At 45.2% G+C, this 15,284-nt stretch overlaps 1 protein-coding gene across 1 annotated transcript; it reads left to right on the top strand.

The window, feature by feature from the left end:
- The first annotated feature begins 5,376 nt into the window (after positions 1 to 5,376).
- On the top strand, positions 5,377 to 14,676 carry LOC149866026 (uncharacterized). Its single transcript, XM_090041049.1, has 5 exons — positions 5,377 to 5,497; positions 5,614 to 5,952; positions 8,952 to 8,987; positions 12,884 to 12,956; positions 13,615 to 14,676. Exons 2-5 carry the CDS (start codon positions 5,886 to 5,888, stop codon positions 13,742 to 13,744), a joined length of 306 nt encoding a protein of 101 aa, XP_089897175.1. The 5' UTR covers positions 5,377 to 5,497; positions 5,614 to 5,885; the 3' UTR covers positions 13,745 to 14,676.
- The last annotated feature ends 608 nt before the right edge of the window (positions 14,677 to 15,284 follow it).

Below are 15,284 nucleotides of genomic sequence, written 5' to 3'. Positions count from 1 at the left end.
TCTCTTCATGATTCAGAGTCTTCCTTTAGATGGAGTGGTGGTTTCTACAATAATGTTTAATTTCTCTCTCCAGACTTAATGCTGATTCTGTGATTAAATGTGAATGCAAATCTTAAAAGGTGTAACACAATTAGGACAGTGACCTTCTATATTCTGGAGACTGAAACTGGTTTAATTTCTCCCAAGTGGCCAGCAAAATTTGGTGCCTAACTTCAGACATCTCAAAAGAGCCAAAGTAAAGTGGGTTCTGAAAATAAGACCCCTTTTAAATGTGTCACACAGGACAAAAGCTCACTACTCACAAGCAAAACATTAGACAACCAAGTTAATCAGAGAAAAAGCCTACTAAATGATACTCAGTAATAGCTTGTACGTATAGCTCCCCCTTGTTATGGTGCAGGACAACTCTGCATACTAGAATATGTTCTCTGGTCCTGGTTTTATCCTTGGTCTATAGTTCTGCCATCACTTCCCTTTGAAGCTTGGTCCACTGTATATACTACATCACCTTCCTTTGAAATGCAACCAGAAGTGTTCTCACCAAAAAAAATGAGAAGATGTTCTAGGAGAGAGAATCTATTCTCTTTGGCTCAGCTGTTCTCTCTTGCTGAGCAGGAAACCGATATAACAACTACATTCCTTCTAAGCATGGAGGGGGATACCTATTGGATGAATTAACATTTGTAAAATCTTTGGGATCTTCAGGTTGAAGAGTCTATAGAAATGTAGATAATTCAGATATTAAGACCATGCATTAATATACAAACTGAACACAGAAGAGAAAAAGAGATAAATCTTACAAAAGGAGATAAAGAGAGTATGAGGATAAATCTCAGTGACTTAATAAAGCAAAAGCAGGCAGCCCCGGATGAATGGGGCTGCAAGTGAGGGACATCTTGGAGAGCTCACAGATGAAAATAACCTCCTTCTAGAATATATCCTTCCTCTCCCCGTTGGCACTCTCCTGAGTCTGTGGAGTCCATGGAACAGAAGGAAACCTGAGCTTCAGAGCACAGTACACGTATCTGGCATCTAAGTACAAGAACACTGGTAGATACTCAAGAGTAAATATAGCATATTCTTGACTGTACCTTTGAGGAAGCAGGAAAAAATATAACAAGGGTTTTCTGTGATCTGTGTGTACTCAGAAATTATTTGTAGAGTAGATATTTCCCTGGTACTTGGACTAGTCAGTCTATGCATAACTTTGAAAGATGAAAATCTATCATATAGAATGACAAGTGTGTTGCATATTAAATGAAGACACATTTTAAGATTGAAAGATGGCAGTTGAGGAGGAATATGTCTTCAAAGAACACTAGTTGAAAAAAAATATTCCTAACTGTTAGAAAGCCAAGAAATTCAAAGTTAAGGTTACGCTTCAGAAAATAAAACCACAAATGTTTAGAAATGCCCAATAATGTTTTCCCCAAATAAATTTAACATTGCCCCCCAACTCTGTTCAAATCTCATCCAAAATCAAGAAATGACCTGGTCCCTGAGCACCACACACAGACCACCCAAAGATTCCTTCCCATTTCATAAGAGAACATGAACAGCCACCTCACTGTACCTTATACCAACACCAAAGACATGGACTTTTCACTTTATCAATAAATGCTGACACACCAGAATGTTCTGGCATAATCCGATATAAATGAGAATGTAAATATCTCCCCAGTTCATTAGCGACCACAGCTGTTTGCATATCTGCAGATGTGGGGATCATAAAACACAAAGTCTTCTGTATCTGCTAAATATACCCTGTTTCCGCATTCAGGGACATGCATGAAAACCAAAAATTAAACAAGTGGAAAACATGCAAGGCAAACCACCAAGGGCTATAAGGCATGAAAGATCAGTTTGTTGATATACTATGAGATTAAGTACTAAGTCATATCTATTTTGAAATATGCATCTCTCACTATGAAGGTGGTTAAGAACTGGAACAAGCTACCTAGAGAGGATGTGGAATCTCCGTCCCTGGAATTTTTTAAAGCAGGTTAGACAGACACTTGCCTGGGATGGTTTAGTCAGAAATGATTCTGCCTTTAGCAGGGAGCTGGATTAGACGACACTGAGGTCCCTTCCAGCCCTTTGGCCCTATAAATATACTCCAGCCTTTATGAATTTAATAGGTGAATGCTTGGAAATACACATCATGTAAGCCTTGATTACTCTTTTTATATGAAAGCCTAATCAAACTCTTTGTATGAGCGTTCCTACACGAGGAAATTAGTGTGGAGTAAGCCATGCTATGAAGAAGAGGAGGAGCCAGTGTGCTCTAAATTTGCACCCCAGCTTAGTGTGCACTTTCTTGTGCAGACAAGCCTTGAGACTGCAAGCCATTTATGTTCCAGTGCAGTTATGCAAGATTTGATATCCCGGCATAAACCCAAAGCAACCCCACAGATTTCAGTGGAACTGCATCAGAGTAAACAACAGCAGAATTTGTTTCTGACATTACATGCTCATGAGAAAGGGTGACAGAGGATGGATTGGAAACAGATTTGTTTGGTTGGGGATCGACATTGTTCATTTTTATATATATTTTAAAAGATCATTGTCTTTCATGGCACTTGAAGTGAGCAATAGACATTTTCAATTCAATCTCTGATCTAAGTGGCATGGAGTTTATGTCCTGAAATTCCATTTAAGTTAAAAGAAAATATTTCTAAAAGGCTGATCTGTGACAGAAAACCAAATGAGTTAAATATTTCCACATTGCGCTACCATGGGTATGCCTATATTTATAGATAGATGCATGTTTAAGATCATTTTCTAGCACTAAATGTGTTTCCAGATCCATTTTCTCTCTGCCTACAACACATCTTGTACTATTCACTAAAGCCATCTACATTGCACATACCATGCCCTAAGCCTTGCTGCAACATGTATCCCGTTTTCCTTTGCACCATGGTAAGCATAGCCTTTCCAGGTATCAGTCCATGAATCACCTGACTTTCTTCATTGGCCCTGAAGCTGGAAATCATTGAGGCATCAACCTGTGTGGGCTGGAAATCACTGCTGTTGCCAAACATGTTGTTCAGTTTGCTCATATCTTAGACCACCAGTGTAGAGAGAGATGCTGGAGAGTTGCAACCCCAAGGTTTGGAACCACTGCTCTAAACATAGCCTTTGCTCCCACACTCTCCCCCAGTCCTCACATATCTTAGAAATCATATCTTAATGGCCACATGGGTCCATTTCTCCCATTCCCAGTCTTTCTTCATGTTACTTGTCTCAGACCTCCTGTCCCTCCCACAAAGGGTGCCCTTAGTCCTGCTTCTTTCCTGGCAAAACTAGATCTGTTTATCTCTAGCATGTTGAGAGGCTATTCTGACCTGAGACTGAGGAACCATGAAGTCTGCAGATAAGAAAGAAAATGTTCTGTAACCATTGGGCCATGCAGATATTACCTGTATTGGGTCACACAGATTAAAATAGCTATATCCACTCACCAGAACTCTAGGCAAGGGTTATTTTGTGATATTTTTTATTACGTTAACTGGGTAACTGAGGGACAAGTTTTTGGACACAAAGTATTAGAACTCAACATTTAGATTGACTGGGATGTTTGAGGGCTCAGTGGTGCTTTTAAGGTGGAATCCACAATGCTGATCAGAACTGATAGATAGAAATTGAGCAAAGGGTATTTTTTCTGTCTTTTTTTTTTTTTTTTGATTGGCTCTGCCATCTGGAGTTAGGGGTCTGCCATGGAACTTCTTGCCATGCACCTTCCCCCTTCTTCCTCCCTTCCTCCCCTGCTTTCAGGAGAGATTTATAGTGGGGCTCCCTGAAACACCTTGTTCAGTCTCCTTCCTGTAGCACCCTCCTTCAGCCAGCCCTGGCCTGGCTTCTAGAGGGGCAAGCCTCTGGGTTCAAGACCCTGGCTCTTTCTCAAGGTAGGCAGGTGCCAGAGTGCTGATGTCGTAAACAGCACAGCAGACAGCTCTGCTTCAGTTTTACTGGGCCAATGCAGTTCCTGCCAGCACAGGGCTAAACAGCCTCTGAACGCGCTAACTTCACCTTGGCCATTGCCTTGTGTTCTCCCTGTTCTCCCTAGGACTCTGCTTTTTCTCCCTCTACCTCCCTCAGAGACTCCTTTTCTTCTGCTCAGGCAGTGTTGCACCTTAGTAAGTGTAACAAAACTATATGGAAGACTAAAATCACCCAATAAAATGAAACATAACATCTGGAAGCATTCAGGAAGCAGTCTTTAGTACCTGCTGCAAGGCCCAGACTGGTATGTTCCCTGCAGGTGGAAAGGGCATCTAGATGTCCTACTATAAAACTGTCTATAACAAAAAATGTTCACACTAAGTCCTCTAAACCGTTCCCCAGCAAAACTCAGAACTTCCCCCCAGAACTCAGCCTCATTGCAGGGTCATGTGGATCTGCATTTCCCTTGTACAAGCACAGAGAGAGCATGGACACTTCTATACTCCTTTAGCACACTTCTGTTCTCTCCTGTGAGAATAGCGCAAGTGCCTACTACCCCGTCCTGAGCACATAAAGAAAGCAGAGAGAAAGTAATTGTTGCTGGATGATGTGATCTGTGTAAAGGAAGATAATAGCTCTTTGAAAACCTTCCTCTGGATCACGTATGTTAAAGGTAACCAATATCTGGTCATAAATTCTTAACTCTTTTAAACGAGCTAAAGGCATCAATGGAGCTAACAGGATAGTCACATGAGCCACATCCAGATGAGTGCGAATGTTTGGTTCCCTGGGAACAACTAGCAGTGACACACCTAGTGCCACTGCTATTCGTCCCTGGAGAGCACCCATGCCACATGCCCTCTGGTGCATGGCAGGTTACCCCAGGTGGGTTAGGGGAGGCTGAGTCCAGCAACTGTGCTGGCCTCAGCAGCCTTACCCAGAGTTCTGGGGGCTGGGAAAGTTGTAGCCATGTTGCTCTTGTAGCTGGGAGCCTGGCTGGTGGCCAAAGTGTGGCTCTGGCTGGCCAGGCTCTGGTTTTAGGCAGCACTTGCTGCCTCCATGTGTGCCGCCCCACTTTTTTTCTGCATGAGTTTTTTTTTACTTCAGGATCTCCTGGGGTCAAACCCCTCCCCAGCCTGCCCCCCCCCCCATGCTGCAAGGTAGCACAATGGGAAATGCCTAAATGTGTGGTGTTGCAGATGGGTATGCGGTGCCCATACCGCATGGCCACACTCTCTGGTGGTGGCTGTGGAGTCTCTAGGTCTATTTTTTTGAGACATGAAAAAAACAAAAAAATATTGGAAACCTCTCAGGAATAAATAAAAAAAAATCCTTTCAAGCATTAAAAACTCATATTTTTCAGAGCACTTTGCCTGAATTGTCTTAAACTTCCAACAACAGAAATCGATCCTGCAATTGCCATCCCCCAACACACAAAGACTATTTTAGAGAGGCTTCTGAGGGAAGAGTCAAAACTAAGTTCATAATCAGACCTGGACTATAACTTTGAAGAATTTAGCATTTTTTCCGAAATAAAGACGCTACATCTTGACAGGTTGGTTTCTTCCATTGTTCTTTTTTTTCAAGCAGCTGAAACCACTTATTCTCTCAACATTGAGCTGTGGAATGTTTGTAATAAGGCTATTATTTTTTTCTGTTGTTTTTCTTTAGGAATTGTGTTAAGCGATCCATAAAGTCATCTGGAAATGCCATGAGACTGAGATGAATGTGCAAAGGCTGCCAGGACCGGATAGCTCCTGGCCCAAATGAAAGTCTTTGTGTTGGAACTGGGATGCAAGGTTTAAGGGCCTCTAGCCAGACCTCTGATCTCTCCAGATGATCACAGGATATAAACTGCAGCCGAGAGGCAAGCTTCAGAGAAGCTTCAGAACTCTCCAAAAGAAGCTCTGGGACTGTAAAAAATATATCATCCAAAAAAGGGGATGAGGAACTTTTTGGTATTACTAATCCTGACCCTGACCTTGGTAGTCCTTTGCTGTTGTGAGAGAGGTAAGGGGATATTACATTTATTTTGCCTGGAATATTATCTGGGTGTCTTACTGAACACTTAGATTCTGAGAGGGATCTCTGATTAAGAGAAATCCAGTTTTGGGGATAGTCTATGTACAAGTGGTTATGGCACAGGTTCTCAATCCCAGCCATGTAGGTTGCACCTGACAATGGATTTGAAGGTCCCCAGCCTGATCCCTAATGAATATTTGGCTTCACTAGGATAACAACTATTGCACCATTGGACAAGGGAGAGCCTCAGCAGCTGGTTTATGATTTAGATAAATTCTAGATTTGGATGAGGGATCTGTCCTGTAGGTCATGACTCATGTGAATCAGCAGAACTGCTGAGACTATGGGGAGGATGTATTATCTCTGCCAGTACTGGAAAGCTATATTGCATCTAGCTTGAGGACGAAAAAACAGACCTACCTTTTAATTCTATTGACATATGTTGGACTGGGAGAATGTTACATTGTTAAAAATAAGTTGTCCCTTTTCAACAAGAACAGTTAACATTTAGAGCTGAAATAGCTGCAGTGCTTTTAATCAGGAGTGAGTGCATTACCAAAAATGCATGGGGAAAAACAGATTCTGAAACAGCAAATACTGAAAACTTGCTGTGATGGGGGAGTGAGCAGGGCTAAGAAGAGGAGGATGAAAAGGACGCTGCTATTGTCTGTATTGTAACAGTTGTCAGCCTTACATGCCCGCTTTCACTGGCATCAGCTCTGCGATTTTTTAAAGATTTACAGTGTGTATATATCTATTCACACAGATCTTATATGTACATAAGATTTGCAGTATATGTATATATGTATACATACATACACACATATATGTATGTGTGTGTTTATGCGCATATATATCTATACACACACATACATCATTGCAAAACTTATATATATATAAATCTTATATGTGTGTATACACACACACATACATTGCAAATCTTAAAATATATATTTATTTAACAGATCTCTCACCTGATCTTATATTTGGTCACTTCTGCTTTTTAACTATTGTGTACCATGATGTTCAAAATTCTTGGTTTAATTTTCTGTCAGTTTTTATGTGCTGTGAAAAATGCTGGTTGCTTTAGCAAGTCTCCCTAGAGATATTCAAAGGGCTCCATCCCAGTATGAGTTTGCATCCTGACCTCTGACATGCCATCAAAAACTGTTGCCTCCTAGAATATATCTGTATGAAATACCAGTACTTTGGCAAAAGCTAACACTTGAACTCTTTTGAGGATGAAAAAGCAATAAACAAAGCACTCTCTATTCCCTTCCATCAGTGACCTCTTCAAAGGAGGAAATGAAAGGGTAAGCAAGTCAGTCACTGCTTGCTCCCTTCCCTTACTATTATCTCTCAATAGAATCTGCTTGTCCCATTTGCTGGTCTTGTTATTCACGATCTATCAATTCTTAGGTTCCAGGCTCATCTCTGCCATTGACCCTCTACAATCCTAAGCAGTCATTTAATCTCTCTGTACTTTAGATTTTTCACTGTAATACAGGGGATTATAGCATTTTTTTTACTTATGAGGATTAACAAATTTGTATGTGAGAAGAACTTGAGATCCTGCAGCAACAAACACTAATAAGCTGTTACAATGTTCAGAATTGCTGTTCTGTTGGACTTCTTGTTGCTAGGGGGTGGAAGCTGGGCTGCATGTTGGTGTTCAGAACTCTAGAGGACAAGAATTTCAATGGGGCAGCACTACAGGGGTGCAAATACACTCCTGGGGAGTACTGGGCCAGGGTGATAGTGAAGAGGCTTCTGAGGAACTCACTTTAAAGTGAGGGACCTAGTTCAGTTGGAGGATGTTCCAGGTCAACTTCCCCCTGCTGGCTTTGTGAGTGGGTTGATTGCATGGGTCAGAAGAGGAGCCGGGGCTCTTTGAGGGTGAAGGTCACAAATTCTTCCTAGGGGACTTCAGAGATCATCAAGGGTCAGAGCTGCTGACCTTAGCACATAAATTAGCATGCATCAAAGCAGATTCAATTCATTCAGTTTGTTGGACCATGCTAATTAGTGTGCTCCAGCAGCCTCTGCATCCTGTGTAAATGGTGGCAGGGGTGTTTTAACTAAAGCTCACTGAGTGAGCCCCTGTCACCATTTTGAAGCACAGGATACTGAATACAGGGGATGCTGTGTGTGCTTTAATTAGAGCCGCTCTCAGAGTCACTTTAGTTAAACTGCCTGCCCTCTTCACTTTGGAGCACGTGTATAGATGCCCTGGATGACTAGAAGGCCATTAGTGTGATGTGATCACTTCTCCTCAGTTCTGGTCTGTGAAGCTGCACAAGGCAAGGGTGACTCTACATATTTTTGGTTCTGTCTGGTTTTCACAGTCCCTGTCAATAGTCCACAGTTCCCTAATGATCAAAGAAACACAACTTCCCCTGGCCATATCTACACAATTAACTTAACATGTTCAGCAACCATGCCTTGGAGCATGCCTCACTGCTCTGGGTCAGCTGACTCTGAAACAGGAAACAGTGTGGCTATCTCCATGCATGGCTGGGTGGTGATGGAAATTACCCCAGCCCCAAGTTAAGTAGTCTGTTTGCTTCCTGTGTAGGAGGCATCCCATGCAGAACAGAGCAGTGTGCTTGCGAACACTGCTGCCCAGTGCAGTAGATTTACCACATATAGCCACAGCCATGCATGGTGCTATGTTTATGCTAGGGATTTTTGCCAAAAAATGCCCCACTGTTTCCATCCTGGCTAGAAACTGTTACAAACACCAGTGAGACTGATAGAGCAAATGTAGGGATTCTTTTGCCCCAAACTCCTACTGTAGACAAGACCTTGGGGGGAGGGGAGGAGTGGGTGGCAGGGGCAGAGAGACAGAATTTCCTAAAGTAGGTAATTGGGTTGTTTAAAAATGGAGGAAGATCTAGTAGTCATCTACTGTGGGCTTTTCAGGACTGGGATCTCAGGCCTGGTGTCTAGGCAGTCTCTGCTTACTTGCTCTGTTCTTTGTTTTCCAGATCTAGAACACTCCTTGGAATCGCACAGTGCTGAAAGTGAGTCATTTGAGTAGTTTGCCACCACTGACCACTCTGTACTTTACTGCCATGATCTCTGAATTTTCCATGTTTGGGTATTAGGGAATGACTAAGATCCTTGCTGAATCCTATATCGTTTCTTTCTCCTCCTTTGCTTGACTCTGGTCATACACAGCAGGTGTCGTGAGGCTTCTCATCTTAGCTGAATGAATGCCTGTAGCAAACATATGGTCCAGGCTTCTTCAGAGTCAGAACTATGGACTCTCCAATCATGAGGGAGCAGGCACCAGTGACATGAGGAGGAATTTTTCAGGCCTCAGATATCACATGGCACAAGACAGGCCTTTTCAAGAATCATGTGGCCTTCAGAGGTACAGAAATGAGGGTGAGGGCAAGGTGAAGGAGTAGTAGAAGGTATACCTACAAAGGATGCATCAAAGTGCCAGGGCAGGGTTTTTGGCTTAAACTAAAAGGAGTCAAAAAGAAGCACAAAGACAAGTAAGTGAGTTCTGCTGGCTTGTCAGGGCAGGAGAAGATGGTTGCCTCCACCAGGATGTAAGGGGAGGTGGAATGACAGATCATGTGTCTACACTGCTGTACCGGGTTGTAGTGCCATCAAGCAGGCTACAGGAGGGCTACCCTCCTGAACCTGCAGTGCAGCTGTGATTTAGTAGCAATGGGTGAGCACTGATGAATGATAGCTAATTAGTCAGCCCCAGAGATGCTAACAGTCCTATACTATTTCCAGTTCCAGAGATAGCCCATGGAAAACAATGCAGCATATCTGAAGGCATTACTGCCTGGCAGTGGTAAATCTGTGTTTAGACGTGGGTAGAAAGAGCTGGGACTTGGAACAGGCCTCAGGCAAAAACCTAAGAGCATCTCAAATCTGGGACAAAGTTTTAGATCACTAATTCCAACTATCAAGAAAAGAGGGGTGGAGTGGGGTTGAACTATGTACTCTCTGTGCCTGCTCTGTTCAGAACAGGTTGGAACCAGAATTTGGGGCCTAACATATTTATGTGATCCTCGTCTGTTTTGTGACATGACTCACTACCAAAATCCATTTGGAAAATCTTCCAGAACTCTCTGGTTGCATTCAGATGAGCGAGCACATGCCTGTTATGGCACCTCAAAGCAGTTTGAGACACCACAAGAGGCACACTAAAAACAAAAAGATGTTTCCTGCACTGCATGCAGGAAAAAAAGTGGTGCAGGGTACATTTCTGGAGCATGCCGAGAGGCAACCAGAGGCTGAGTCCTCCAAGAAGATACTCTGGCACCTGGCCAGAGCATCTCTATGGCTGCCCCGTGCCTCTGTGCTGCCTCCTGCCTCAGCACAGTCCCCTGCCTAGCCCCCCACATAGCATACAGCACCCCCCTCCTGCATGGTGCACAGCACTGCCCCCCACAAGCAGCAGCTGTTGGGGCACTCATGCCCACTCCTGGCAGAGACCTCTGGTGGCTGCACATGCCACAGGGCATGGGCCCTCAAACAGGACCAGGCTGGCTCTTGTCTCCCAGGGTCCTGGCACTGCATACAGAAGCTGTGCACCCTTGGGCCAGGCTGGGTCTTGACTCCATGGAGCTGGCTCAGCCCAACAACAGCATGCGGGGTACATGGAGACAGGACCTGTGCAGGCCCGAGGGCATGCGGCTTCTGCATGTGGTGCTGGGATCCCAGGTGACAGCAAGAGCTGGCCTGTCTGCCTGAGAGTGTGTCCCACAAAAACCCACACTCCCCCCACAAACCCCACCCCACAAATCCCATACACCCACAAACCCCCACCACCCACACCCCCCACAAGCCCCCACAACCCCCCACAAACCCACCCCCTTCTCCCCCCTTTCCCCCCACAACCCCACATCCCCCCCCACAAATCTCACACCCTGCATGCCCAGCCACCAAATGGGACATGGGATGGGACCTGCTGGCAGGAGCCATGGCTGCAGGGGCAACTGCCACACTGCAGCCCTGCCCCATGCCCACACTGGTGCTGGGACATGTGGCCCCAGCCTGGGGGGGCTCCTGGTCCCAGGAACCACTTTGGGGGTGTGTGATGGGCTGGGGGAGGGGTGGAGGTGGCAGCAGGTGTGTGTGTGTGTGTGAGAGAGAGAGAGAGATGGGGATTGGGGATGGGGAGTGCTCTGGGTAGGAGAGGCTGCCAGAGCCAGGCTTAGAGCCCCCCTGCCCCCTAGAGCAGCCTGTGCAGGGGGAGGCCAGCCTGGAAGGAAGGGGCTTGCCCAGCCCAGTCCCTGAGCCCCAGTCAAGGGCTTCCCAGGAACAGCATGGGGATTGCTGGGGCCTGGGCACAGGTGCAGGGAGCAGAACAGCAAGGGCTGGCACTGCTCAGAGCCACAAAGCAGTGGGTGGGACAGCTGCAGCTGGACTCATGTCCTGGTGCTGGGATGGAGCTGCTGCCAGGAGGGAGCTAGTGGGGGCAGGCAGGGGCTGTGGGTCAGGAGTGAGGGGCACTGGAGGGGGGGGGCTGTGGGTTGAGAGTGAGGGGCAAGGGGCAGGGCAGGGCACTGGCATATCAGTGCTGCTCAGCACCCCACATCCTGGTGAGTGAAGGGGGCAGGGGCAGCTCTGATTTTTCTATGATAAAAAAACCAAAAGCAAATGCCAAAGTGTATAGATATTTAGAATTCATTTTATTATGATGATAGAGGCACTGGTAGGCTTCCAAATTGCTTTAAAATTGTAAATATATCAATAAAACATTGCCCAACTGATCTCTCTATATATAGTGGTGTTTCATTTTAATTGCAGAAGAACACAGATTTGGGTATTTTAATGAGAGAATTTGGGTTTTTTTATCAGAGAATTTGCAATTTTTAAACAGGGAACACCAGGATCTCTGCTGGTGAGGCAAGTGGTGAGACCTGGGCAGAGGAGCCTGCCCAGGGCCAGCACTGGGGACCCAGCTGGAGGGCAGATGAGGTGGCTGACCTCCTGGCCATTTGGGGCCAGGAGGACATGCTTTGACAGTTCAAAGTGGGCCACCGCAATGAAGCACATCTTCTGGGTGATAGCTGCCCAGATGGCAGAGCAGGGCACCAGAAGACATGACAGCAGTGCTGCACAAAGGCCAACTGTGCAGCCATGGCCCACTGGCAGCTGGCCCAGAGGTGCAGGTGGCTCTGCTGCAGTGCCCATACCACAGCCCAGGTGGCTGTGCGGTCCCCTGTCTGGGTCTGGCAGGCACACAGCCATGGGGCTGCAGGTCCAAGGGGTGGATGCTGTTGCAGGTGGCAGCAGGTCACAGCCAGGCAGCAGCCCCCACTGCCAGACTGCTGCAGTGGTAGAGGGTGCAGGGGCCACTCTAGGTTAGGGCTGCTTCAGCAGTCCAGCTGGCACAAGGGGCTAGTGTCCCAGATACCAACTGGCCAGGCCTCAGAAGCTCCTGAGGGCAAGTAGCCCTGAGCTGCTTGCCAGGGCAGCTTTTTATACTGCTGGGGCCAGCACAGGTGCTGGCCCCAGCCTCTAGCTCCCCCTGGCTGAAGATCTGGGAGGAGCTGGGCAGGGTCAGTTTGCCCCAAGTGGCACAATTTGCCCCACACCAAAGTGCATGTTCAGGCACATGTGCTGAGGCACAAATCTCCAGCACAAATTTGTGCTGCTGCTATTTGAGCTGCTGCAAGTGCATGTGCCTGCATGTGTGGACAAGGTAGCTTGAAAGGGCTACATTTGTAAAGGACCATGCTGCTCCTGTTTTGATCCCAGTTAAAACCTGTGACAACTGGGACTGCCAGGTATGGAAATGAGATGACATTAGTGTGGAGGCTGAGGGAAGTGCAATGGGAACTAGGGCAAAGTGGTCCAGGCATCTCTTTGTGCAGATATCCCATCTCCAGCACACAATGTAATATTTGCCCCTGTGTCTCTAACTCATTTTATTCTCCCTTGGCAGGTATCAAGATAGGAAAAGAAACTGCTAATGCCTTTGTAAAGAGGAAGAAGAGGGCCTCCTCCTATTATGAATGGTAAAACCTCTCCCTGCCTCACATATTAGACTTAGTACTGAACTCTACTCTGATTATGTAAGAGTGGGGAGGGAAGACAATGATGATTTGGTTCATATTAGTACCACCATCTCCATGCATGAAAGAGAATGTTGGAGACACTGGAAGTGGAAAACATCTTTCTAAAAGCACTATTAATATCCTTGAAGAAGTTCTCTGAAAAGGATGGGTTGTTGGCTCTACATTGCCCCCTGGCGGAGCTCCCAGCAGACAGGACATGTCCAGGGGTTTTCAATGGTCAGTGTTCTTGTGCTGCTGGGCACTTTTTCCCATAGGGAAAGGAGGTTGCTGTATACATATACCCTAAAGGCCTTGGGCTGAAGTCCCAGCTGATAGATTGCCTGGAACAGTAACCTGGGAGCTTGTGTTTTATCCTCAGCTGCTACAGTTTCATGGACAATAAAAATGGGAACTGGGTTTAATTTCCAGGTTGTAGAGCCCCGGGGGGGTGGGGGGCAGGAATGAATCAAAGGGTTTTAGCCCTTTGTAAATAACTAAAGCAAACAAAGGAGTACATTGGTGGGGAATCACTTTCCTTCAGTTCAGCAAGTGGCATGGAATGTGCCCCAGTGCAATGACAGACTATGACCAAAGGCGTCTTTCTGTTTGTCTACTCCAGGTACCTTGAAAACTACAAGTCCCCAGCAGAGCAGAGGCGTGAGCAGTGTGAAGAATATTTACCTTGTAGATATCACTCCAGGCAAACGAGATACCGTTTTGACTATCGCCATTATAGTGAAGAGTACTGAAAATGCGATTGTCCCCTCCCTCACCTAAGTAGGGTCCAGTTTAATTCCTATAAGGATGTGGGTTGTGGGAGGGAAGGAAAGAAAAGGGAAAGGTAGACTGGGCCAACCTCAATTGTGTGCATCAGCAATGAGAGCACAAAGGCAATATTTATCCCGATTTTCAATTTTCTAGTCATGGATTTTTCAGCATTAACTGTGCAGCTTTCACCATGGACATTTTCCTCCTGTGGTCTCCATGGTATTTTAAACTTCCTCAGTGAAGTGTGATAGCCTGTTTTATTTACCTGCCAACAAAGCTCCAGAGCAAGTGTAGGAAGAGGATATCCTTCTGAAGAAGGATTTGGTGCTTATCCTGAGCATCTATTACTTGGAAGCAGATGAGCACCAGCAGCATTGGTAGTTCTGTTGAGATAAGCATCTTCATTTATATGCTTCATTGAATTTCTTGGATCTGAAAGGAAGTGGGGTGGGGTCGTGGTAATTTCTGGTTCTTACGGTACAACTTGTTTTTGGTCTGTCTGAAAATAGCCAGACGGAAAGCCTTTCTTCATAGTTTATTTGACACTTAAGTTTCTAGTCCTGGCTGAAAAAAATGCAGAGAGTGGCAAAAATGGAATGAAAAATTAATAGAACGTTTAAAAACCTAAAACAAATTAAGGTGGGGTTGAAGTTGTGTCAATGCTTGGTTTACATATCCTCTTTCTTCTATGCAAATTCCTTCAAATATCTTTTATGAGTATTATGCATTATCAACTTTCAGAAGCCTCTCGTATCATCATATATCATATGTCATATTCTGTGAGGAAGAAATGAGTATCTTCACAGAGGCAAGCTTCAAGAGACTGGAAACAAGTGATTTCTCTTCATTTGCATGTTGGCTGGTGAAGTCATCCCCAGTTGCTGACTGTAATAAATGTGGGTTATGCAAAGTGGGTGCATGTTCTGCTCTTCTCTTCATCTCTCTGGCTTCTACTGGGGACATTTGACTAGAATGGAAGAGTGGGTTGGAAGATAAAGTACTTTTTTTGGAGTTGGGTACTAAAGAGCAGGAAACATCAATATCTGTCTTGATTCTCCTCTCATGTACCCAAATGTAAATCTGGAGTAACTATGTATGTTGGTGTGACATGGGAGGAGGATCAGGTACATCCTACACTGTTGTCAGCTGAATTAAATCTTTTTTCTCTGCTCTTCAGGGAAAATGCAGTTTCCATGTCCATTTGAACACAGTTAGTGGTATAGCAGTGAGCCCATTATTCTAGAACCGACAAGAATGCACAAATATGGCAGATTTGAAACTCACCATACATACTGCTATTAGACAAAAACAGAACAGGATATTGCACTCAGGATTGTCCAGGGACCAAATTCTCAGATGGTGCAAATCAGCATAGTTCCATTGATTCCAATGAAGCTATACTAGTGGAAACTATGCGAACACATGGGCTTGACCTGAACAAAACTCATTAAAACAAGTGGAATTTTTGCTTACAGAAGGACAGCAGAATTCCATACTATTAATTCCTTCTATTGTTTGGAC

Source organism: Crocodylus siamensis, chromosome 4 (assembly GCF_052110815.1).
Source record: "Crocodylus siamensis isolate JL-2025a chromosome 4, ASM5211081v1, whole genome shotgun sequence".
In the NCBI taxonomy this organism is placed as follows: domain Eukaryota; kingdom Metazoa; phylum Chordata; order Crocodylia; family Crocodylidae; genus Crocodylus; species Crocodylus siamensis.
Note: the sequence above shows the minus strand (reverse complement) of the source record. Positions and strands in the feature narration are given on the sequence as shown.